This window comes from Notechis scutatus, chromosome 5, assembly GCF_049901735.1.
Source record: "Notechis scutatus isolate UNSWTSFEM ecotype Mainland chromosome 5, rNotScu1.2, whole genome shotgun sequence".
NCBI classification, from domain to species: domain Eukaryota; kingdom Metazoa; phylum Chordata; class Lepidosauria; order Squamata; family Elapidae; genus Notechis; species Notechis scutatus.
Window position 1 is genome coordinate 72,282,105 of NC_142013.1, and position 26,627 is coordinate 72,308,731.

General features: G+C 39.8%; 1 protein-coding gene across 3 annotated transcripts in view; it reads right to left on the reverse strand.

Annotated features, from left to right (window-relative positions):
• Nucleotides 1–366: 366 nt before the first annotated feature.
• Nucleotides 367–26,627, reverse strand: part of EGFL6 (EGF like domain multiple 6) — a 30,413-nt gene continuing 4,152 nt past the window's right edge. For 2 of the 3 annotated variants that reach the window (XM_087967024.1, XM_087967026.1), the window contains exons 3-12: nucleotides 23,765–23,857; nucleotides 21,393–21,512; nucleotides 19,727–19,846; nucleotides 12,051–12,185; nucleotides 10,825–10,947; nucleotides 8,467–8,793; nucleotides 6,287–6,358; nucleotides 5,041–5,130; nucleotides 4,371–4,636; nucleotides 367–2,206 (exon numbers count right to left, since the gene is read on the reverse strand). In XM_087967024.1, coding sequence (XP_087823150.1) covers nucleotides 2,096–2,206; nucleotides 4,371–4,636; nucleotides 5,041–5,130; nucleotides 6,287–6,358; nucleotides 8,467–8,793; nucleotides 10,825–10,947; nucleotides 12,051–12,185; nucleotides 19,727–19,846; nucleotides 21,393–21,512; nucleotides 23,765–23,857 — 1,457 coding nt within the window. In that variant the 3' untranslated portion in view covers nucleotides 367–2,095. The remainder of the gene's footprint in view (nucleotides 2,207–4,370; nucleotides 4,637–5,040; nucleotides 5,131–6,286; nucleotides 6,359–8,466; nucleotides 8,794–10,824; nucleotides 10,948–12,050; nucleotides 12,186–19,726; nucleotides 19,847–21,392; nucleotides 21,513–23,764; nucleotides 23,858–26,627) is intronic. The other variant, XM_087967025.1, reaches the window with a different exon arrangement.

Genomic DNA, 26,627 nt, shown 5'->3' on the forward strand with positions numbered 1-26,627 from the left:
TAGAATTTTACAATACAAGGAGAATAGAACTATATAGAATATATAAAGATGTATTATTGTATTATAATTATGGGATGAATTTAGGATGATAATATGAATTGTTATAAGATAAATCAATTTAAACATATGGCATATCTTGCATAACATGAATGAATAATAGTATAGTCAAATGATTGATTAACGATAATAAATGTATTTAGAAATATCTATATGATAACATGAGAATATATACAAACAATTGTGAGGACTATGGAGAAGATGCACAAAAAATTTGTAACCAACCAACACACTATATGTATGTAATTGGAAGATGGCTTTATGTTTTGTTTATGTTTGTCCAAAAATTAAAAAAAACTCTTTTATAAAAAAAAAAAAAAAGCAAGCAGATGTTTAAGTTCCCCATTTTTCTTCTTCAGCCCAATCTCACAAATATTGTTTTGCTTATTTTGGTCTATGTCTTCTGCTATCTGCCAATCAGTTGTCACTTGAACTGGAATTCGTAAGCAGGATGTCAGTCAAATATCATTGCCCAAGTAAAGCAATGACAGAGGTGGGCAGAAGGAATTTAGCTGGCATGTGCCCTTGATAGACAATATTAACAACCAGATTGCTAACAGATGGCTATGAAATTCTTACATTCAATAGGCTCAGTGTGAAGAAGGATATATATATATATAAAATACTTTGAAAAAATAGTTGTATTTCCTGTATATACTACAGGTAGTTCTTGACAGTTTACAATCATTTATTTAGTGACTTTTCAAAGTTACAAGAGCACTGAAATGTGACTTACAATTAGTCCTTGCACTTATGACTGTTGCAGCATACTCCTGGTCATGTGATCAAAATCTGGGCACTTAGCAACGGGCATGTTTTTATGATGGTTGCAGCATCCCAGGGTCATGTGATCACCATTTGCAACCTTCCTAGCTTCCAACAGGCAAGTTAAGGGGCAAGCTATATTCACTTAATTTACTCAACAACTGCAGTGATTTGCTTAATAACCATGGCATAAAAGATTGTAAAACTTAGATGACTCACTTAACAACTGTCTTTCTTCTGGTCCCTATTGTCATCATACATCAAGGACTATCTATATTGTTTTAAGCCCATCTGTGGATAAACAATCCCTCAAATATTTAACCAAGATACCATGAAAAATCCAGGTTGGCTTCTCTGCAGGTGGCACACTTTTCATGGTATTTTGGTTAAACATTTCCAGGTCAACTTATTCACAGATGGACTTATATACGAGTATACATATACTGGTACCAGTGTCAGTAAAATATGAGGCACCTGAACAGTGAATTTCTAAATGTTTTGAGAGATGTAAGTGTCTTGTGTGTTATACGTATTTATTGCAATAAGAGGCAGTAACTCCAACAAACATCCAGAGCATAAGGCCATTTTTAGTTGCCATAAACTGGGGCAACCTCTAAGACAACAGTAGGTGTGCCTTGTATGGTTGTGGCCATATTAATATTCTTTGAGAGAGCCATATTATATGAAACAAGCTTGCAAAATCAACAGTCGTGATAATCACACACATTTATATGCAGGACCAAGACTTCATTTGAAGGTAGGGTCCTTCTGTTTTTATCTATTTTAGAACTTCACCATGCGTTGTATGATTTGCTTTTCAGAATGTCAGGAAGCCATGCCATTAGGTTTCAGCAACTATGTTTAAAAAAAGCGTCCAAGGCCATAAAATAAGTATCAAGTAGTATTTTGCCAAAGACCTTACAATGTTTACCCATGACAATATTAGAGGAAAACACGGAACATTCAAGCAAAATTTATCTTAAATGGATTTTATGCAAAGATTACTCTTGTAAACCACTAGACACTTTTTTAATGACATGACTATAAGTTGCATAGCATAGTTACATGTACTGGAAAATGTAATATGTTTGTGTACAAATGAACTATCTAACTAGAAACATCTAAATCTACTATTTTTTTAAAAAAAAATTGTATCACAGTAAAGATGCAGTTCCCAGATCAACATTTTATCTAGGTTATGGCATTAGAAAATCTCTGTCTGAAATTTTAAAATAATATTATATATAATATAATAGAAATTAAAATAATCTGTTCAGATATGCAACATTAAGAGGTCTTCAGAACATAAATTAGAAAACAGTAGAATGGCATCAATTGCAATTTCTCCGGTTTTACCTTTCCCACGTTCTGCTTCAAAAGTGATCTAATAAAAGGAAGAAAGAAAATATGATTAATAAAATTATGCTATCTATATAAGGGATGAGATAAAATAGAAGACACAGAATCTTGCCCATCTTGTGCATCATTATTAGTTCATTATAAGAATCTAAATCTTACATATTCAACTACAATTATTTTATGTGATTGAATAATCAATGCTGTTCAAATTAAATACTAAGGAAATGTATTGGCAGCTGTTGATTGGATGCAGACTCTTTCTCTACTTTAGATTGTTATCTTCTGCTAAAGGAGGGGAAAGAAATTTCATAATCTTCACAAGGCTATCCATGATGGCTGCAGTATTTTTGAGATTCAGATACTGCAATTTTGCAGGACAGCCAGATAGGCAACTACTACAAACTGTTGTTCTTTTCTTGAAACAATAATCTGCAGTCATATAGAAATGTTACCAATACTGTGTTAGGACACTTCAAAAGCATACCACAACCTTTGTGAACTAGTTTGCCTAACAATAAAAAAAGAAAAAAATGGTTATCTCATACAACTGTAAGTATCTCTGAATAACAACAGAAATTTGTCCTAACACTTGAATGTCTTTGAATCTTCTGACTGGTTTTCCTCTTAGTCATCAAGAATACTTTCACAAGTGAAATATTTTGATTACATTAACAATAATTCATGAGGAAATTTTAGAAAACGCACTCACAAAATAATGAATATTAACAATGAACTCATGTTGTAATTCACATTTATTTTCTGTTCCTGTAGCAATTGATTTAGTCTATCTTCCTGCTGAAGGTCATTTTCAAATTGGTTTTTGCTATTTTATGAATAACTGTTTTCAGCTTTTAAAGAATAACAAACCAAAATACAAATATCGTGTTTCCCTGAAAATACAACCTACCGTGAAAATAAGTCCTAGACTGATTTTTTGGGGTGGGCCTTATAAACCCTAACCCTCTTAAATAAGCCCTACCCCTAAAATAAGCCCTAGTGAAGGGGTTGAGCATGGCCAGCACAGGAGGTAGCCCTTCCCTGGTCACCTCATGGCTGCTTGGCCCCTTAATCACGACCTGCGGATCACCTGAGCAAGTGTTCTTGTTCTGTCTCTCCGGGCACATGGAGATGTTTCTGGTGCACTCTTGCTAGCCCAAACCCTGCCCAAAGTATGAGGCAATCTTGCAGCCAAGATTTTCCGCAGGCCACCTTGTGGCTCTAGAACAGGCGGCGACCACGGTTTGCGCTCCACGAGGCCTGGAGCTCTGGTCTTGCTCAGGCTGCTGCTACGATGAGGCAGAAAGCCATGCGGCACACTGGAATTGACTCTGCCCCCTCCTGGCTCTATCCAATTGCACCTGCTGCTGCTGGCCTTGTGGGGCCTTCATAACCCTCCTGGCTGCGCTGCTCTCAGCAACCTGGCTGGGCTGCTCCTGCCTGGCATAGAGCAACTGGGCCCAGATCTCTGGAGCACAGGAGATAGCCTTTCCCTTCCCCGTTCACCTCATGACTACTTGGCCCCTTAATCGTGACCCACAGATCAGCTGAGGACTGGGAGCTGCCTCTCATTTTGTCTCTCCAGGAGCATGGAGATGTTTCCCGTGCACGCTTGCTAGCCCCAGTCCTGCCCATGGCACTAGGCAATCTCACAGCCGAGGGTCCCTCTCTTCTGCAGCACACCTTGTGGTTCTGGAGCAGGCGCGCCACCATAGCTTTCTGCCTCATCTTAGCAGCAGCATGAGCAAAAGCTAAGCTCCAGGCCTGGCAGAGCACACACCGTGGTTGTCAGAGCCACAAGGGGCCCTTGGCTGTGAGGTTGTCTGGCACTAGGGGCAAGGCTGGAGCTGGCAAGAGTGTGCCAGAAATATTTCCAGGCGCCGGAGACAGAATGAGAGGTAACTCCCAGTCCTCGCTGGCTCAGCTGATCTGCAGGCCGCAATTAAGGGGCTGAGTAGCTATGAGGTAACATGCTCACAGCCTCCTGCAACTCAAAAAAAAAAAAAGATTTCACCGAGATCTTATTTTCAAGCCTAAAGGAAAATAAGTCTGGGTCTAATTTTTGGGGAAATATGGTAGTTACAAGTAATCATTTATAGCATGCAACTTATTTAACACACCCAGCCCTGATACACTCTATACATAAGGCAAAACCTTATGAACTGTGGGTTTTTTTTTAATCTTTAGCTTACATTCATAGCTGTTTCAGCCCCTGTGTCTACTTCAACCTGTCCAATCCTCCATTGTTCATCATTTCCCATAGTCTGTTCCCAGGAAGGACTGCTAGTAGTGTTGCCTAGGAATACTTGCAGTTTTCCCACCCTTTCTCCTGCAAGTCGATAACTAAACATCAAACAATAAATGCTCTTTGGCTCCAGATGGGTAAGAAGAAGTTTCATACGCCCAACATCACTCTTGTGACCTATGAAGGCTGGAACTGTCATGTAATATCCATCACCTAAAAACATACAGAAGGAAAAATATAACAAGGGGAAATATTGTGACATTTGTTACATCCTGAATGCTATGGTTACTTCCCCAAAAGTAAAAGGCCACATCTGTTTAAGCAAAAAAAAATAAAAATGCACATTCAACCCCAGATATCTCCTGTTAAATAAGATCAGAAAGTAAGGAACTGAAAGATTCTGTTTGAGACTCTAGAGAGCTGTTTGGACTAGATGAATGTTCTTAACTTAAACCTGCTGTAGGTCAAGGGGTTCCCTCAAAAATTAGAAATCTTTCCAGAGAAAGACTCAATATGGTGCCAAGTTTTAATAATAAGCCTCCAACCCTATGAATAAAAGCTGGTTTATTTTCCTGCTAAAGAATAGAACTTCATTAGATCAGGACATAATTAGTTACCAAACTCATGATCTGTAGGATTCCAATCAAAGTCGTCATACACATCTTGTTGCCAAGCACAAGAACCTCGACCAAAACTGCAGTCTACAACTGTGATGTCCAGGAACAGTGATTGACATTCAGAAACAGAAAGACAAGAAACTATATTAATCTAAAACTGCAACAATAAAAATTAATTTAGAATATAACCAAAGAATTTTACCTACAATTTGTTGCAATATAACAAATGCTATAAACCCCAAATAAAAGTATATTGTTGTATAAGAAGCAATTATCTCATGATGTTTCATGTAACTCAGGTACTTTTTATCTTAGCAAGCCCCAGTCTGATTCCTTAGGGAAGAAAAACCCTTGACTCCATTTGGTTGAAGTAAAGGTACTTTTACTAAGAGATGCTGGTTGCAGTAAAGTCAGGCAGAATCTGAGTTTCCTGCACAAAACGGCAAAACTATTTCCTTCAATCCTGTCCCTCCCCGCATGACCAGTCCAAACCCAGCCATTGTAATACAGCCTGGACTTTTGGGGATCACTGGGGTGTTTTGTCTGCTAACTTTCCAAACTCAGGGCAAACGGCCTTGAAGACACCTTGGCACAAACTGATCCCATGGTGATCTGTTGCACAATGGCAACTTCAGGCCATGCACCATAATATGAATAATATGAAAGAATATGTATGCATTTTAGTTTTAAAAACTTTTCAGTTTGTCCACGTCCACACCAGCTCAAGTGAGGCAATACAATTTCAGATAGATGCTTGCTTAATATATTTTTGCTCAGTTTTATCATTTTTCTTTTTGCATAGAATAACATGCATAGAACCAACAGAAGGATATGCTTTCAAAACCAGTCTTGTTTAAAACAAAACTGATTTTATAGTTTCAGGAATATTTTTAATAGAAAGTTCAATAGGTAAAAAGTGAAGTGACACAGACAAAAAGTTAAAATTAAATATATCAGTGATATGCCTTTAAAGAAAGCACAAGATTTAGTAGTTGTCACCAACCTGATATCTTACAAACCAAGTGATAATTATGAAACTGAAGAAAGCTTTGAAAATGCCTAGAGGCTTGTTAAAAGCATATAAATTTTATAAATGTATCCAAATAAAATTTTGCTAATCCTTAAATGGCTCTATCAGATTAGCTCTGATAAATGTGATACATGACAAGATCATTTAAAGCAATTTTAATAGCTAAACCAAACTTTAGCAAATCAAAATCTACCTCCTAAATTAAAATTTGCTCACCTTGTATATTTTCTTTTGAGACTGGAATTTTTTTGTATGCTATGTGAGGGCCAAAACCAGCAGCTTCTTTGTCTAATTTATTAAAGCATACATTATTAGTATCAATGCTAAACACACACCTGCATGCACACACACACACACACACACACACACGTAATCCAACAGAAAATTTCATATTATGAAGAATTACAGAAAAAGCATATAAGAAAACTCATCACAGAATGCATGTGCAATTGTAAATGAACTTTTATGGCTTTGTGCAATGGATCAACTCAGTCATCTTCAAAGTATTCAACAAAGCATGGTTTTAAAAATTGAAACAAGTGTAATGTGCAAGCCAGTCATAGACTGTCATCAAACAAGCCTGCCAATCATTATCATTGTTTATTAATTTCTATGCAAATTATTTTTTCAGTTTGTTGTGTTTAGAGAAAATCCAAATCATGAAGGGCATGGATCCAAAAACAAGAAGAGGTGTAGCATAATCAACTTTGGAAGATTCTCTTATTATAGCCAATCTCAATAAAAGTCATTTAATCATCCCGTGGAGTTAATTTCTTAATCTGGTCTACCTATTGGAGCTAACATATTGCAACCATAGATGATGCAGAGAAGAGATCCATGGAAGTACCTTTGCAGACAAAGAAGCTAAGTCAGATCTGCAAAGGTTATAATACCTTTTAAGGTAAGCAAGGCTTGGGTTTGAGGAAGAGTTTGATTTTGATAGGACTGAGGAAATAGGCAGGTTCTGTTGGCTGTTAGCATGGCCCGTTTCTGTATTAGATGTATGCCTCTTCCTGTTGGCTAAGGCGACCCAGAAGTGACATGGGATTGGGTTCTGGCTATAATTAATTCCTCTTTGAGAAAGGGGTAGTTCCATGTCTCTTAAGAAAGTGATGGTACCAGAGGTGGGATTCAGCAGGTTCTGACCAGTTCTGGAGAACCGGTAGCGGAAATTTTGAGTAGTTCGGAGAACCGGCAAATACCACCTCTGACTGGAGATTTTACACTATCCTTCCCCTGCCATGCCCACCAAGCTACGCCCACAGAACCAGTAGTAAAAAAATTTGAATCCCACCACTGCGTGGTACACCTCATCCTCAAGAGGTTTCAGCCTTGCCATTACAAGAGGCCATTGTTGGACACATGGTACTACACATTTTTCTTCCAATTTTCAACCTTCCCTTTTTAGGAACTCTTGAATGAGCTCTAGAGGGAGTGGAACAGGTGTGGTGCATCTGTCCTTGCTTTTCTTGAGCGCTCAGTGGCTTTTAGTACTGTGCTAGCCTGCTTACTCATACATGCATAAAACTGTGGTTTAGCAATAGCAATAGCACTTAGACTTATATACCGCTTCACAGTGCTTTACAGCCCTCTCTAAGTGCTTTACAGAGTCAGCATATTGCCCCCAACAATCTGGGCCCTCATTTTACTGACCTCGGAAGGATGGAAGGCTGAGTCAGCCTTGAGCTGGTGAGACCTGATCTGCCAAACTGCTGGAAGCTGGTGATCAGCAGAAATAGCCTGCAGTATGCATTCTAACCACTGTGCTACCGAGGCTCTTTAGTGACTTTATTAATATCCCCCAGCAATTCCCTTCATCAAAAAAAAAAAAAAAAAGAATTGTCCCAATTAAGTCCATTCATGAGCAGATCAATGCTAGACCACAGAGCAATGGCCAAAGAGTCCACAAGGCACTTGAAAGTTTCACAATCAAAATAAATCTATCAGGCAGAGAGAAGGCTCTGATGAACGCTCTGTGTTGGAGGCTTCCCCAGATTCCAAGACTGGCCCATGCTCCTCCCCAACCTCTGCCAGCTGCTGTCGTGCCACAACAGGGGGTAGAGGATAATTTCATGCATGCAACTTAATCCCATGCATGCACAAATGAAGCTTCACGTGGTTGCCTGCTGCTTGCTCTGCTTGATTCCCAACTGGCCACAGGCCAGTACCATCCACAGACCGGGAGTTGAGGACCCCTGCTCTAAAGTACAGAAGACTAACTTATATGAGATTTAAGGAATTTAGTATATAATAAAGGGATAATATTGTGTCCCCTTATTTGGTAGGATCTGTTTACCAATTTTATGTTTAAAGTCCTTTGCCTCTATTTTGGGGGGCAAGTGCTATCAAAATGTCATAAACATAATAGATTTGGGGGGTGGGGGAGTGAAACTTACAAAATACATCTCCCCTCAGTTTCTTCTCATGGACAGTCTGGTTTTTGAGATGTTCCATTTCTCCTTCTTCTTCAACACTTTCTTGTTCTATTGTTTTTCTGTTTTTTCTTATGTCTTCAGTGCTTTTCCCCCATTTACTGAAGGCACCCTCTGGATACAAGTCATCTTCATAGTCTAAAGGACTCACATGAGGTTTAGATGCTGGGATTGTATTTTTTATGTCATCATGCTTTTTTGCACTTTTCTTGTGAAGAAACAGTTTCTTGAATTTGTCTTTGGTAATGCCATACAACCTGTGAATTGCTTTCACTGAATTTTCATGAGCAGCTAGGGAAAAAGAAATAACAAAACATGTGTCCAAATTATCTTACACATAGTGAAGCCATTTTATCTAGGATTTGGAACAATCTGACATTGGGACACCTCAATTTCTCCAAAATCCTGATGTCTGTAATCCAAATATGGATGTAAAAAGAAGACAGCAATGGTAGTGTTTTCTGTAACTTATTTTTGAATATTTCTTATGTTCTTCTTTTGAACTTTTGTAACTATGAAGGAAAATATTCATTACCCAAATAAAATTAAAATGAGCATACACTTCTATGTTTTTAAAAAATCTAATATATTCAAAATTTAATATGAGAGAAAAAATAGCATGGCTTTCCAATGAACCCATTTAACTTTCATTATTAGTAGTAGTAAGGATTCAATATTACTGATTAGTAATACTGTAGTCATTGTATGAGCTACAGTTTTTGGCAAGAGAAAATCTAATAAAAACAAATAATGCATCTGTCTATCTTATGGATAATATGTCCAAATTTCTTTTATACAGATGTCTAAATGCCAATGTTATGTTAATAAATACTTAAAATTCTTTTCCTCCAGAATCACATATATCTCCATCCTATGGATAATATGTTCAAAATACTTTTATACAGATGTCTACATGACAATATAATGTTAATGTTTAGTCCGCTTGAATTCTCTTCCCCAGAGACAGATGTTATAAGAGAACATATTGTAATTTGATATGGTTCACTGAATCTTCACTCAGGATATGATGAGAAGAAGTTAACAGGAAACCCTAATTTGCAACAAATCTGTTCTTAGCTATCAAGAAGCTAAATTTCCAGTGCTTTAATAAATAAGTCCAACAAAAAAGGCGGAATCCGGTTGCCACACAAAGCAAGTACAAGGGCGCTTTGCCTTCTGCACTAAGGCTCCGCCCATCATCACTGCCACGACAAGGTGACAGCCCTTTCATCCCTCTGCCACAACAGGGCCATAGGGAGCTACAGCAGAGGGATAAAAGAGCCGCGTTGGTCGCGTTGTGGCTCCCCATTGGGAAGCACGCGAGTGAAGAAGTTCACTCGATCAATTCCAACTTTGCAAGAGTTCTTTCACGAGAAGTTGGAATTGAATGAGTGAAACAAGATGGAGAAATGTGATTGGAGCAGGGCTGGGGGGACGGCTTGTATGCCTATGGAGAGGGCTCTGCATGCCATGCCTGGACGCATGCCATAGGTTCACCATCACGGCTCTAGGTTATTTTTATTTTTTGCAGATCTATTCCTTGTTTTCCTTTTTAGCAATAGCAATAGCACTTAGACTTGTATACCATTTCATAGTGCTTTACAGCCCTTTCTTTTTCTTGCATATACGATACAATAATCCAAATATCTGAGCAGAGCTGCAATTGACAAAATTAATTAGCAATAGACAAGCTTTTTAACAAAGTCCCAGGCTGGGTGTGGAGGGTGGGGTCATATCAATTTCAAAGACAGCAATTGCCTTCCCAGGAATTTCTCTATTGAGTTTTTGTGCACTTGCAAGGTTATAAAACCACAAGGGGACTGCATTTACTAGTAATCCCCTGAAGAAGAAATGGGGAAAAAAAACACTTTCCCAATGATTGAACTTTGCTTTTTATATTTCATAGGCAATATAAAGTCAGGGATTTGTTGATAAAGGCTGGGGAGTCAATCACGCTGAGGCTCAACTTTCATGCCTTCAAAAGACCTGATGGCTTAGGGCCCCAATAGGAGCCATAGGAGAGAAGCAATGCAAATAGAATAATCTAAACAAGGAGTTTACTCTTTTAATAAAGGAAAACCTGATCCCAGTGTTGTCCTCTTAACTTTGCAGCTCAAAAAATGTAAAAAAACAAAAACACACCACCAGCTCATTTTGCTTAAGCTGATTCCTTTAATGTCTTTGAATGGGCTCTAACCCACTGTTTCAAATGTGTCTTTCATCTGAAAAGACACATTCTGAAAATGCTTAGATTTTTTTAAAAAATCTGTGAAAAATATTAGAATGAGACCATATATATTATACCACTGTTCTTCAACTCACCTGAGCATTCAAAGCCATTGCCTGTATAGCCCGGTTTACATTTGCACTTGAAGGAACCTTTAATGTTCAGGCATTCTGCATGTAAATTACATTTTGGTGTACTTGCTATACATTCATTTATATCTAAAAAGGGAAATATTAAGCAAAATGTATTACTGAAGTTGGAAATTGAAAATAAAGCAGTTTCTTTACACTGTGAAAAGATACTAATTCTTGCATACAGATATGAAATGTTGGTTGTTGTTACTGTTAACTTCTCCTTTAACAAAATCCTCGTCCTTACCTTTCTATAGTTTTGAGGGACAGTAATGTGGGACAGGTGCCAAGTATTCATCTCATTCAGAGTGGAAAACTCTGAGCCCACTATTCCGTAGGCAGGAGAAAAATACATAACAAGTGAGCCTTGATTTAGGGACAACGATAATAATTCATAGAAATATCTGTTTAAGTAAGTTTTCTACAAGATATGGGGAAACCATTTTTTAAAAAATTCCAACAACTGCTAAATATCAGGTCTAAGTCCTATTCATGGCAAAATCCAAGTTCACTTATCAGCCAAACAAAGCCAGATTGCATTATATATTTTTGTTAGGAGAGATAATTTGCAGCTATTGATTTTAAACATATTTGTTTGAACAATTGCTGGACATCCTACTATCTAGTAGACTTCAGTTACTTAAAGCATTATGATTCAGAATGTGGCAAGTGTTTCTCCATTATGTAGAAGAGAGCTTTAACTCATCAAACAAATGGATAACTGAAGTTTCCCTTCTAATTTTGGTATTTTCTGATTATAACAAAGAGATCTATTTCCCACAGGGAAGTAGGAATATTGTGTGGCTAACACATCTAGTCAGAAGCACAACAGTTGCAGCATCGTGTATGATTTGTAACATAATGTTGTTGCATTGAAACAAATTATTTTAATGAAACTCATTAAATCACCATGTTTGTATTCAGGTTTGCTTGGAACCCAGAAAAATGATGCATTGCTTTAAGAGAAGCTGTGCTTGCTTAGGCATCTTCCAAGCCATATTTATAAAATCATTTTTGAAACATGTACAGCCCTCCTTAATGGAAGTTCCTTTTGCTGTTTTACTTTTTATTGTCATCAGTTATTATATAATTAGGAAAATCCAAAAACAAAATTATGAAGGGACTTCTGGCATCAGTTAAAGATGTTTCAGACTTCCCATAATATAGGCAGAAGGAAATATAATCCTTACCTACACAGTCATATCTGCCATTCAGGTGTTTCAGTTCATATCCAATCTGGCATTTGCAATAAAAACTTCCAAATGTGTTGATACATCTTCGATTGAAAGAGCAAACTGCTCTGCCAGTGGCACATTCATCAATATCTGTGGCATGAAGACGAAATCTTTGGGATCACAAAATGAGCAAACACAAGCCTAATTGTCATGGTTACTTATTAATTTAAATTTTTATTCATTTATTTAGAGTACGGCATTAGTTTGCCAGGGACATCTACAAATGCTAGACACAATGCAGTTCTAACAGCCTTAATTGCTAGCTTTGTTTAAAAATTAAATGTCACCTTTCAGATTTTTTTCTTAGCAACTAATTAAGTTGACTTGCATAAAACATATTTCAACCAGTATGTTTTAAAATGGAAGCCAGATTCACTTAACAACCGTGCTACTAAACAACTGCATGATTCACTTAACAACTGTGGCAAAAGAGGTCGTAAAATGGGACAAAAGTCACTTAACTGTCTTGCTTAACAACAGAAATGTTGGGCTCAGTTATGGTCGTAAATTGAGGACTACCTGTAGTTTGTCCTTCAATGGCATATTTACTGTTCAGCAGTTGAACTAAATATCCACATGGGCTTATTGTATGATTCCTAAAAATGTCCTCAATTCATGAATTCCATATGCATCTTGCTTTTGCAGCTGTATGTTAAGGCAGCAATCCTCCAGAGCCATGCTTCCAAGCTGATGAATTTGCTGCTTGAAAGTTTATGAATATCTGTAGTTTTCAATAAACTTTATTTCCTGTGTTGTCAAATTTCTCCTTGGCTCTACAAAGTCCCGAGAGTCGACTATGTTGAGGAAATGCCTTTCGCTCTTTAGGGGAGGGGAAAAATCCTCCCCACTTCTCGTATGTCTAGGTTTCATAGTTTAAGGTGCAGGCCATATGCAGCCCCTGTCGAAGCTTCAGAAACAACTCCCACCGCCCCTCGAAAGGTTGCTGCCAAATCATCAATTTTAGTGCAAGAAAAAGAAAACACTAAGAAATATGGAGGAATAATCATATTAACTGTATGTAATCAATGTCACAAAGGAAATCATTAACCCCAACCTTGGCTAGTTCTTTTGCAAGGATGATTCAATAGGAAAATACAGTTCAACATGCTAACAAAACCTATCTTCAGAGGTTTTCAAACATCAAACAGCACCCTTGATTATGCCTGGGCTTTTAATAGAATAGAATGGAATGGAATTCTTTATCGGACAAGTGTGATTGAACAAGGAATTTGTCTTTGATGCATATGCTCTCAATGTACATAAAGAAAAAAATAAAATACATTCCTCAAGAATTATAAGATACATAAGAGTGGGAGTGTGGCTCCAGAGATGGTGGAGGAGGCTGGGGAAGGGCAGAGGCCGGCTGAGCAATCAGAGGCGGATCCAGGCCCATTCCCTATCTATCCTAGGTCACACAGGGAGGAGAAGATCAAGGAAAAGCGAGGTCTACACAAGAGATTACCATGATCCTCCTCGTGGCTTGCAGCTGGGAGCTATGTATATAAGTTTGGAACTGTGCAGTCAGAATTGCTGGAGACAAAGTTTAGTGTTTACTTTGAAAGAGGTTTATCTTTGCTGGCGTTCTTCCCATGGACTCTCCTTGGTTATTTTCCTGGAGTTTATGATTAGTTATCTTGGCTTGCTTCGGAACTCTCATCAATGCGGTTTGTTTTGGTTTTCTTTTTGCGTCCTTATTTACTTTTGTGACTTTAAACTGTGCCTAATAAAACAGTGAAGTTAAGTTGAAGGCCTTACCAGACTTTAATGTATGTTTTGGGGTTGGGGTTGTTTTGAGAGACTACGGGTCATCACATTTTGACTTCAGCCACCCCTTCAACTTATTTTTGCTTTTTGTGGGGTGACCATGGATCAGCTCAAAGCAGAGATTGCCCAGTTAACCCAGCAAGTGGCTCTTTTGACTGAACAGGTGGCACAAATGCAAGCTGTCCAGCCACGCTGAAAATGCCCAGTGGCGGTGCCAGATAAATTTGATGGCTTGCTGGCCCAATTTCCAGCATTTTTGGGGCAGTGCCAGCTTTACATGAGCCTTCGGCCTGAGGACTTTCCCACTGACTGGGATAAGGTGAGGTTTTTGATTAGTTTGTTGTCAGGCTCTGCAGCACGTTGGGCGACACCTCTGCTGACCCAGCACAACCAGGTGTTGGACAGTTACGCTGAGTTTTGCCATCAGTTTCAGGCCATGTTTGAGGACCCTGTTTGAAGCCAAACAGCAAACAGAAGTTTGAGAGAGTTGAAGGAGGGGCGTGGCTCACTCATGGATTATATTGCTAGTTTTTGGGTGGTTGCTCAGGATGTACAATGGAATGAGGCAGTACTATTAGACCAGTTCCAGAAGGGTTTGTGGTCGGAGCTCCTGGATGAGTTGGCGTGCACTGAATGCCCTCGCACCCTTCAGGAGCTCATGCATCTGTGTCTTCGTATCGATGCTAGACTTCAGCAGCGATGGGTGCGATGACGAACAGAGACTGTATCTGTTTCCAGCAAGACGGCACTCTTGGTGGAAGTGCCTTTGGAGGAACCCATGCAGTTGGGGGCTAGCCGCCCTCACCTGACTCTTGTAGAAAAGGATAGATGTCATCGTGATGGTTTATGCCTCTATTGTGGCAATCGAGGCCATTTTGCGGCCAAGTGTCCTATTAAGACATCCACAGCGGCGATGCCTGCGGTGGTGGGAAACGAGCATCACTCGTCCTACGGGGGTCTGTAGGTCAGGGAGTAAAGTCCTTAAGCCCACCATCTTCACCAACCTTTCCATCCTCGCCACCTTTGACATCTCCACCACAATTGTGATTGGTGAAGCATCTTGTGCTGACAGCAAGTGTTTTAGTGCCTGGTGTGGGAGCGGTGGAGATCCAAGCCTTGGTTGACTCAGGGGCCACAGCCAATTTCATGGATGCTCATTTTGTAGAGCAGTGGTTCATTCCTTAGCAACAGGTGTCCCCGCCAGTAATGGTGGAGATGATTGATGGTCGGCCCCTTCGTTCGGGACCTGTGGTTGCTGCAACCAAACCCCTTTGCATGCTTATTGGGCAGCATGTGGAGAAAACCGTGTTCTATGTTACCGCAGTGCCTCATTTTCCGGTGGTGCTGGGTTTGAGTGGTTACAGGCCCATGATCCACAGATTGTCTGGTCGTCTGGAGCTGTGCAGTTCTTTGATAGGAAGTGTGCCAACCATTGCTTGCGCTCCTGTGCAGGGAGCGTGGCTACACCTGTGGACCTGGATCTACCTACGGAGTTGGTGGACTTTGCTGATGTGTTTGGGGAGAAGGAGACAGATCAGCTGCCTCCGCATCGGGCGTATGACTGTCCAATCAACTTGTTGCCCGATGCAAAATTGTCGATGGGTCGGATATATTCCATCGGAACCGGAGTTGGCCGCGTTGCGGGATTTTATTGACAAGAACCTCCGAAAAGGGTTTATCCGGCCTTCTACCTCCCCATTGGCAGCACCGGTGCTTTTTGTAAAAAAGAAATCAGGAGAGCTACGTTTGTGTTGTGATTACCACAAGTTGAATGCAATCACAGTGAGGAATTGGTACCCGCTTCCCCTCATCCCTGAATTGATTGAGCGGCTTCATCAAGCTAAGATCTTTACAAAGCTGGACTTGCATGGGGCCTACAATCTGGTTCGCATTCGTGCAGGGGATGAATGGAAAACAGCTTTCCGGACGAGGTACGGGCATTTTGAATATACCATGATGCCTTTTGGATTAACCAATGCCCCAGCTGTGTTCCTGCATTTCATGCACGATATTTTCCGTGATTTGTTGGATCAATTCATGGTCATTTATTTAGATGACATTTTAATTTACTCAGACTCCCTGCAGGAACATTTGCAACATGTACGGCTGGTGTTGCAACATTTGCATGATAACCACCTGTTTGCTAAACGTGAGAAATGTCAGTTTGCACAAACCATGATTGACTTCTTGGGACATCGTATTTCACCTGCCGGGGTGGAAATGGACCCGGAAAAAATGCAATTGTTCCAGGTGTGGAACCTCCACAGCGGGTTAAGGATGTGCAACGACTGTTGGGGTTTGCGAACTACTACCGCACATTTATTCCCTGCTTTGCTGCCTTGACTGCTCCCCTTTCTAATCGTCTCAAGAAGGGGGAGAAGTTCCATTGGGGTGCTGAGGAGCAGGCAGCTTTCGAGGCATTGAAAGTCGCCTTTGCTTCTGAGCCTATCCTCAAACACGCTGATCCAGGCCAACCATTTGTGGTGGAAACAAATGCTTCTGATGTGGCTGTTGGTGCAGTGCTCCTCTAGGCCTATGCTCCCGCAGGCACCTTGTTCCTGTGTGCTTATTATTCCCGGAAGTTGTCAGCTCCAGAGAGCAACTATACGATTTGGGACAAGGAGCTATTGGCAGTTAAGGTCACTTTTGAGACATGGTGGCACCACATGGAGGGGGCTTGTCACCAAATCGAGGTTTGGATGGATCATCGCAATTTGGAAAACCTACGTACAGCTCGGACATTGAACCAGCGTCAGGTGAGATGGTCCTTATTCTTTGCTCAATTTGATTTCTAGGTGACCTATGTTCCGAGTGGAGGGAATCAACGCGCCGACACCCTATCTCGGAAGCCCGAGTATACCCGAAGGGAGGATAAAATCTTGCCCCAGTTGGTAATTCCGTTGGAGCGGTTTGTGGCCACCAAGGAACCTGTGGACCTCCGAGTGAGGATTCAGGAGGCGCAGCGACAGGACCCATTTGTGGCAGCTTGACATCGAGAATTGGATGAGAATGGGAGACAAGAGACTCCTTGGGCATATATTGGGAACCTGTTGCAGTTCCGTGATTGCATTTACGTGCCTGGAGGTCCTCTTCGTGGCCTTATCCTACGTCAATGTCATGATAGTCTGGCGGCAGGACACTTTGGAGTGTTCAAAACACTGTACCTCATCTCTAGGACATTTTGGTGGCCGAGACGTAAACATGATGTGTCGGGATATGTGGAGTCCTATGGGATCTATCGCCAAGCCAGGTATGCTCCTGGTGCGCCCCCTGGTCTCTTGCAGCCCTTGCCCATGCCAGAACGACTGTGGGGGGCAGTTTCATTGGATTTCATTGTTGAGTTACCACCATCGAATGGTGCCACAACCATTTTGGTGGTGGTGGATATGTTGACTAAAATGGCCCACTTTATTCTGTGTGCGGGTCTTCCATCGGCCAAGATAACAGCTCAATTGTTTATCTCCCATGTTTTCTGGTTGCATGGGTTACCACAGGGGTCCCCAACCACCGGGCCGCGGACCGGTACCGGGCCGCGGAGCACTCTCTACCGGGCCGCAAAGAATTTCTTTTTTAAAAAAAATGGCGGCTTTCTTCACCTTCGGTGAATGCTGCTGGGATCGGGGATCAAGGACACAAATGAAAGAAGGGGAGGGAGGAAGCAACCGAAGCCTGTCCTTCTCTCTGGGTCAGCTCTCTCAGTCGCTCTCTCGCTCCTCCACCAGCCCAGGAAGAAACTGCTTCAAAGAAGCGGGGGGGGGGCTTTTCCTGTCGCCGCAGCGCCTCCAAAGCACCCGTTTCTCCCCTACCCCTACCCCGTCCGCCCGCCCGCCGCCGTGCGCGCTGGGGTTTACCAGTGCTCCGTTCTGCCTGCCTGCCTGCCTGCCTTCGTTAATGGTTGAATCGGAACAGCTTCGGCTGAGTAAAAGAGGCGAATAGTTATTCTCAGCTGAAACTGCTCCCAAACAACCAGAAACTAAGGCAGGCAGGCAGGCAGGCAGAACGGGACACTGTGGATTGAAGCGCGGCAGCGCGGGGCGGGCGGGTGGGGTGAAACGGGCGCTCGGAATAGCTGCGGCGACAGGAAAAGCCCCGGCTGGTGGAGCAGCGAGAGAGTGAAGCCTCCTTCTCTTCTCTCCCCCTCCCCCCCCCCCCGGTCCTTGCAAAAATTTTCTGCTTGAAACCGGTCCCTGGTACAAAAAGGTTGGGGACCACTGGGTTACCAGACCGCATGGTATCAGATCGGGGGGTACAATTTACGGCACGCTTCTGGCAGACCCTACTCGCGAAACTGCAGGTTCAGGCGTGTCTGCTCATCACCCCAAAACTGATGGGGGGACAGAGAGAGTGAATGCTATTTTGGAGCAGTACCTCCACTGTTTCAGCAATACTCAAGACAATTGGGTGGAAGTGCTGCCGGTGGCAGAATTCACTTATAACAATGCTCAACATGCATCCACCCGTGTGTCCCCTTTCTTTGCTAACTATGGGTTTCATCCACGACTTTTCCCTTTAGCCCCATCTGATTCTCCAGTTCCGGCAGTGGATATGTTCTTGCAGGAGTTAAAAGCCATGCACCACATGGTCCGCGATCAACTAGAGAGAGCCAAGAAAGACTATAAACGGTTTGCAGACTGACATCGTCATGATGTTTCGCCTTTAGCGATAGGCGATCGGGTTTGGCTCTGTACTTGATACTTACCAATGATGCGATCATCAAAAAAACTCGATCACCGTTACTTGGGACCTTTTCCGGTCGAGGCGGTGATCAAACCTGTGGCTTATCGTCTCTCCCTGCCACAGACCATGTGTATCCATCCTGTTTTTTATTGTTCCCTGTTAGTCCCTGCCTCGGCCGATAGTCCGCATAGACCGGCTCCATCACAGCTGGCCCCAGTAGCCCCTCTAGGAGAGGAGGAGTACGAAGTGGATAGCATCTGAGATTCACGCCAGTTGCGAGGTTGATTTCAGTATTTGGTGGCATGGAAAGGTTATGGACCAGAGGACTTCACCTGGGTCGATGCCACTGATGTTCGTGCTCCTCGTTTGGTGCAGGACTTTCATGCTCAGTTTCCTCAACGTCCTCGTCCGTCTGGTCCCAGGGGAGGAGGCCCTGCGGGGGGGATAGTGTCATGCCCCTGGTAGAGAGTGATTCTGAGGAAGAGGAGGAACAGCCAACAGGGAGTGGGAGTGTGGCTCCAGAGGTGGTGGAGGAGGCTGGGGAAGGGCAGAGGCCAGCTGAGCAGTCAGAGGAGGATCCAGGCCCATCCCCTATCCATCCTAGGTCACGCAGGGATGGAAAAGCGAGGTCTACTCAAGAGGAGATTACCATGATCCTCCTCGTGACTTGCAGCTGGGAGCTATGTATATAAGTTTGGAACTGTGCAGTCAGAATTGCTGGAGTCAAAGTTTAGCGTTTACTTTGAAAGAGGTTTATCTTTGCTGGCGTTCTTCCCATGGACTCTCCTCGGTTATGTTCCTGGAGTTTATGATAAGTTATCTTGGCTTGCTTCGGAACTCTCATCAATGCGGTTTGTTTTGGTTTTCTTTTTGCCTCATTATTTACTTTTGTGACTTTAAACTGTACCTAATAAAACAGTGAAGTTAAGCTGAAGGCCTTACCAGACTTTAATGTATGTTTTGGGTTTGGGGTTATTTTGAGAGACTACGGGTCATCACAGCTGCCTGCATTTCACCAACCAAGAGCATCAGTATGCTACATATACTTGGGATGTGCACGCTAGGGATATTCTTTAATATTTATTCTAGAATTAAAGTTGCTATTTCTTCAATGTTTATATGAAGCACATGCCAGACTTTGAGAAATGTTTGGAATAATAATATCAAGAACATTAAAACAACATACATACCTATGCAGGTTTTTCCATTTGGTGCTAACTGAAGACCACTTGACGGACACAAGCATCGCACATCATCTTTCACTTCTTCACAACCATACTGGCAATTCACCATAGTGCATGTTTTGGAATCTTTTAAAACATATTATTTGTCAAAACCTACATAACTAGAAATACCTAGTTTAGAAAATTATGCTTATTAAAAGGAGTATTTTAAAGTCTGTTTAATACAAAGACATTGGGATGCACAAATCAGCATCATTTCATCTTTTAATTGCTATTTTGACTCTTGCCATTTCTATTATCAAAAGGACACAAACTTTTGTTAGTTAGCTCACACTGATAAAGGCTTCAAAATAACGGTATTTTTAATTTTTAGATAGCTAGAAGGCTCTAGGCACAATACAAAATTGTGGTGACCTACCAATCCTACATGGATTGTTATGTACCTGAACCACTTTACCTGATATGTACCAGAAGCACATTATCTGAATCTTACAGTGAACGGTGTTGTTGTACATGAAGTTAGGCAAGTAAGATTGAAGGATAAAGTCTTTTTTTGTCATGCCATCAGATGCACAAAGCGCTCCATCTAGAAAACTGCTGCAGGTTGATTTTGATTTGTTTTTATAGCATCACATGAATACCGCTTTGATGGCATGGTGATACGGTAGTTAGAATGCAGAATTGCAGGCTGACTGTTTATTGTCAGAAGTTTGATCCCGACCAGCTGAAGGTGGACTCAGCCTTCCATCATTTGGGGGCAATATGCTGACTCTGTAAACCTCTTAGAGAGGGCTGTAAAGCACTATGAAGCAGTATATAAGTCAAGAGCTATTGCTATTTTATTAGATTTTTCTGTTCTTTCTGTTTGAAAGCTATTTTTAGTCACCCCTTTATTTGCTACACTGAATTTACTGATCTGTATAACTGCCGCTTTTATGATTTCTCAAATTTAACGCTGAATTAGATATGTTGATACAGTTTTTTTTACATTACAGCCATTCAATATGTTATTTAGATAGCATTAGGGATCGTAACATTCCCTGGTTGCCATGGCAACTCATCTCTCTCTATACTTTTCCCCCCTGCATGCCTTTGAAAGCCCACCTGATATTTCATCCTGCAGCGTTTTGTTTCATGTTTCATTTAGATCCATGAGAAAAAACAACTTTTCTGTCACTATCTAAGAAAAGTAAAGTAAAATAAAAGTAAAATTACTAATAAAAACCTGTTGGTACCACAAATAATTTAGTGAGCATTTATTTGGCTTATGTTTCATTTTCAAAATTTATTAAAAGCCAATAATTGGTTCAAACATTGTGCTTTATTCCTTCCTAATTTTTCTCATTTCTACGGTAAAAGTACATTAAAGTGGAAAAAAATGGCAAGATCAGATAGTTAAAAATATGTTCAAAACCCCACATTTATTTTTTCCTTCTCTCAAGCTGACAGGAAATGCTTTTGAAGACTGTTAAAATGTCAGATTTAGCATAGCATGATTTCTCTATAAGCAGTGGAAAATGAGCAGAACTAACGAAATAAGTCCGTGATTTGCCTCCTAAAGGTACAAATTAAATAACTTGTAACAGCACCAACACTGCCATCACAGTCATTTTCACATAATACCTGCAACATAGATTTAACTCCCAAGTCTCAAGTTAATATTGACACTTACTGGCACAGGTGCCATCTGGCATGAGCATGTACCCATTTAAACAATAGCATTTGTAGCTTCCATGAGTGTTCATGCATCTGTGTTTGCAAACATATGGCTTTAATCCACATTCATTAATATCTGCAAAAATAATTATAATAATTGAGTTTGGACATCTATGGAGGGAAATAAATATACATCGGGTTGTGATTTAAGTCTTAAATTTGTATCAGAAAATGTTACTAGTATGTTTAACTATAATTACAAACAGTATATTCAGCTAGTATATTCAGAAAATATATTAAAATGGAAATTAAATAATTTCTTTTCAATAGTATGCTAAATATATTGATTTAAATGGTAAGCTTGGTGATCTTGATTTAAAACACCCATTTGCACTAGTAAAATGTCACTGCAGGAGACTTGTATTTGACAGAACAATTTGCAGAGAGATTCAGCCAAAGCTATGAATGTGTTTATCTCTCTTCCTCCATACTCAATGGAATGGAAGATCTTAAACATAATGCTGTTTTGAAGATCCATGATCTGACTTTCTGAAAACAAATGTTTCTTTGGCTAAAACTAGATGTGAAGAACTCAATATAATGACAGTGAAGATTAGGAATATAATAATTTAGTTGATTTATACACATATCCCAAACACATGTAAACACCTACATGTATATTTATATCTCTATATAATTTTACAGTATTTCTAGACCACCCTTTATGGATGCTATGCAATTCACAGCAGAGCAAAAATAAAGACAAAGGCAAAAAATTGTGAACCGAAAGAAGATTTGAACATATATGAATGAAGGTGCCTGCAATCAGCATATCTTCTCCCCACCACTACCTCTTGCCTCTCATAAAAACGTCATGGAAGAGGGGATTGAATTGGAAACAAGGAAGAACCCTGGGAAGCTTTGGGAAACAGTGTGTTTGTTGCTGATTTTATCACTTGTGAATCTGTTATCCTTAAAGAGTTTGTCAGGATTTTGGAGGAAGGGAACGCAATCTGTTACATTAATTAATTTCCAGTGCAGTCATTCCCCAATGCTATAGATCCTGTTAGGATTTCAGCTGGAATAGGGTCTATGACATCAACCTCTGTGTCTATGTTTTGATGGCTCTGCAAGCTAGAAGAGCTCATTAAGCATATAGTGACATGTTAAAAAGAATATTAGCTATGCCCAGATTTCTTAATATATAATGCCTTATTTTTGACATGGAATAGACATATTGGATGTAATGTATCTATTAGATACAGGAGCCAAAGTCATTATAGAAAGCTCAGATTTTAAATAGCAGAATTATAGAAATGACAATCTCATATGGTAAAAGAAGAACCATCTAACCTTTAAAAAAAACTTTGCTTTAGGGCTGTGTACAAGTGCAGCATTACAATGGAAAGCTTGTATGTGACTCAACCCAGAATATTTGAAGAAGAAAGAGTACAAGCACCTGTGCCAACAAAAGTGCCCAGGAAGCTTTGGGGGTTAAAGCCAACAGCTGTCGCTGATGGGAGAATGACATTGCTAGAGGCAGGCATCTCTGCAAGATAGGAGGAATACATTTTGTATGATCCTTTGGGCCGGGTTAAAGATATAATTTAATTTCTTCATAATCTACACACTTTTCTTATGGTTAATGCAAACATTCTTCAAAATTAGATATTTCTCATTTAATCTTTTTGTTTCGTTGGTCATTGACTGAATACAAATTATTGTTTTGTACTGTTTTCTCCATGGAATGAAGGATCAGGATGGTGTATCCCATTTGAATGTTTTCCAATCATCAGAAGATGGCCCAGTTTGCTTGCATATAAAATAAAACACACAAAATGTAATATTTTGCTTTCTGAATGAATGCTAGCCACATAAATGATAGTTTAAGATACTAAATATCAAAGTGAAAACTGAGGTGAAAATAATTCAGAAGAAGTGCTAAACCTGGAAATAACAGGCAGTGGGGTGGGTGGGTGGGTGGAATCTTTTCCTCACTGTTTTCCTAACAACCATGAGCACCTCAATGCGCTTAGGCTGAATGCCATTGTGTTGTTTATCTACGGATCATTAAAAATAGTACACTACTATCATCTAATAGTGTTATACTTTATATTATCACATCTACATTTATTCTTCCACACTGACTTATTCAATTTAATCAGTCATTTGATTATAATTTTTAATAAAATACTAGGTAAGCTATGCAATATTTCTAAGTAAAATGATATAGAATTCAGTAGACAAGAAACTCCTGAGGAAAGGAATTCAAAAGCTCTCTTTGCATTTCACACTTTTTACTATAAATGCTCATCCTAAATAGATGAAATAGTAGAAAGGCTATATTGGTTGAAAATATATTGTTTACAAGAAAAAGCATCAGTTTACCTTGGTTGCAGGTTTTCCCTGTGTATCCAGGGTAACACTTACATGTATCTGGCAACACACATTCACCATATTTGCATCCATCTACACAGATAGCTGCGAAAGGAATGTGAGAAAGGGAAAAGAAATGAATCATAAAGACAGAAACTGAATAAACTTGAGATAATTTCTAGGGATTTGGATGTAGTAGCACTAAAGTAAATTAGAAAAGTTGGCATATCCTGGCTTCAGAAATCCTTTCCAATGCATTAATAATTGTTCCACTCTGAAAGAAGCATTGCTCGGAGTGGAACAATCAACAACATTCAAAGCCAGTGTTTATCAACCTTGATATTTTTAAGATGTGTGGGTTTCAACTTTCGGGATTGAAGTCCACATACCTGAAGCTGCCAAGGTTGAAAAATACTGTTCTAAGCTGTTGCCCCCTGCCTGTCCCATTGAAACTTAATGGGATTTTTTTTTTCATTTTTCCCCTGCAGCTTCCAACTGAATTCAACCCATTTTCAAACCCAATCTTGCTTTTCCCAGTACCAAGTTTGGCCCCATTTTGCATTTTGTTTTTGGAGAGTCATCCTGCTGACAAAGGGCATGTAGGCAGAATCCAAAGTCTCTTTGTGAAATTAATTTCAAATATCTTATAGAGTTTGAAAGAATAGCATGGATTATTGTAGAAAAGTAAAAAAGTTGGAGCTTGAAATGTTCACTTTGATTGAACTAAAAAATCTCCAAATTGACTAAAGATCAGCATGAATGGTAAAAATATGTTGAGAGATTTTTCCATATTCCAGTATATCAACTGTAAATAGGAAACAGAATAGAGCATTGCCTTGAGTTTTTATATACTAAGAGAAGGATGTGTTTCAACAAGTTCTTCTGATAAGTGCTCTTTATTGTAGATATCAAACTACTGATATTAGGACTCTCTCTTTCTATAGATTTTCTTGTACAATTCAATTTTTGGAGGAGGGGGAGGGATGGGATTCAGCCAGTTCGTACCACTTCGGGATAACCGGTTGTTAACTTTCTGAGCAGTTTGGCGAACTAGTTGTTGGAAGAACTCATTAGGGCAGAGAACTGGTTGTTAAACTATTTGAATCCTACCACTGAGGAGGAGGATAAATATTAGTTAAGGAATGGTACAGATTGGAAGGAAAAGATGATGATAAACTTCTTCTTCCTCCTTAAGAAAACAGTACGGTTGTTGAAAAAAGCATTCTGGAGACAACTATAACCTGTATGACTGAAAATCCATAGACAAGAAGAAGAGTTTTGATTTTCAGCTGCTCAATCTACTTGTTGATGTCTGGACATACATCTTCCAGGGGAACATTCTCTAGACATTTAGCCTCTGTAGGAAATTGAAAAATATCTCTGAATCAAACTTGATTAAGCATTAGAGAACTTTAAGATATAAATTACTATGAAGTAAATGATTACAACCCTCATCAAGGCTAAGTACAAGAGGAGAAATAGATGGGAATAAAATATAAACTAAGCCAAGACACTTGCCAAAGGTGGGTATTTGATAATTAAATGCAATTTAATTTTTATTGTAGGTCTTTTCAAAGGGGGTTTATAATATCTTTGGCAAAAGCAAGCCTGATAATCCTGATAATTCTCAATTCATGAATTCCAATTGTTATTTTATATCCTACTTTTCTTTGGGGCGAGATCATACTATAGTAGAGGAAGTAATGCTCAGAACCCAACCATACTTTCTGGAAATTCATGAATTTATACAACAGGAGGGAACCTGAAAACAAATGTTTCAAAAGCACTTTTGCCTTTATTCCTCTCGGTACAGTTTCAAGCTTGTGATTCTCTCAAAATATCTTCTTAGGTCCTGTGTCATCTCCGCAGCCAAGACCAATTCAACAACATAGCATTTTTCTACACTTCCTTTCTGAATTCTATATGTTTTACATATCGATATCTGTCATATAGTTGGACATAGAATTTGAGCTTTATGTTCATAATATGTAATGGTGGTGCAGTGGTTAGAGTGGTCAGAGTGCAGTACTGCACGCTACTTCTGCTGCCTGCTTGCAGTTTGGCAGTTCGAATCTCACCAGGCTCAAGGTTGACTCAGCCTTCCATCCTTCCAAGGTGGGTAAAATGAGGACCCAGATTACTGGGGGCAATATGCTGACTCTGTAAATCACTTAGAGAGGGCTGTAAAGCAGTATATAAGTCTAAGTGCTATTGCTATTACATAAAAGTTTTTTATATGTGGCAGCTATAAAGTTTTCCAAATGTAACTCAACCAATTGTCTCTTATTATTATGTTCTTTTGAAATCTATTAAGCAATATTATCTGGTGACTTCAATCATCTTGTATTCCAAATTAGTTAACAATATTTTACACAAACAGCACAAGCAAAACCCCTACCTTAAGGAAATCTTGATCAAAGCTAACAAATACACCAAAGAATGTTGGTATATTAATTCATATGTTCAACATCATACCTGACTCAAACCAGGAATCTGGGGACAGAACAATTTTTAAAGCTTTTGAAAAGTGAATACTGGTAGATTATTCTTTTCTTTTTGTCCAAAAAGAAAAGGAATATTCATGCTTCACTTGCTGCTTTGTAAAACTTTTATTTGTTATCTTTTTCAACATACCATATTCTTAAGCAGCTGAACTAGGTTTATACAAACAAAAAGCATTATTAATAAAGGATCACCCCATGCAGCATATGGAAATACTTTAACTTATGACAACTATCTGCTACGTACATTAATAGATATTCAAGAGAAAAATACTTTTTTGGCAGTATTCTTCCTTGTATAACCATCTGATAAATATATAAACTATCATGTGAACCTTTGCTCATCTGTATTGGGAAATCCAGTTCTAAATTAC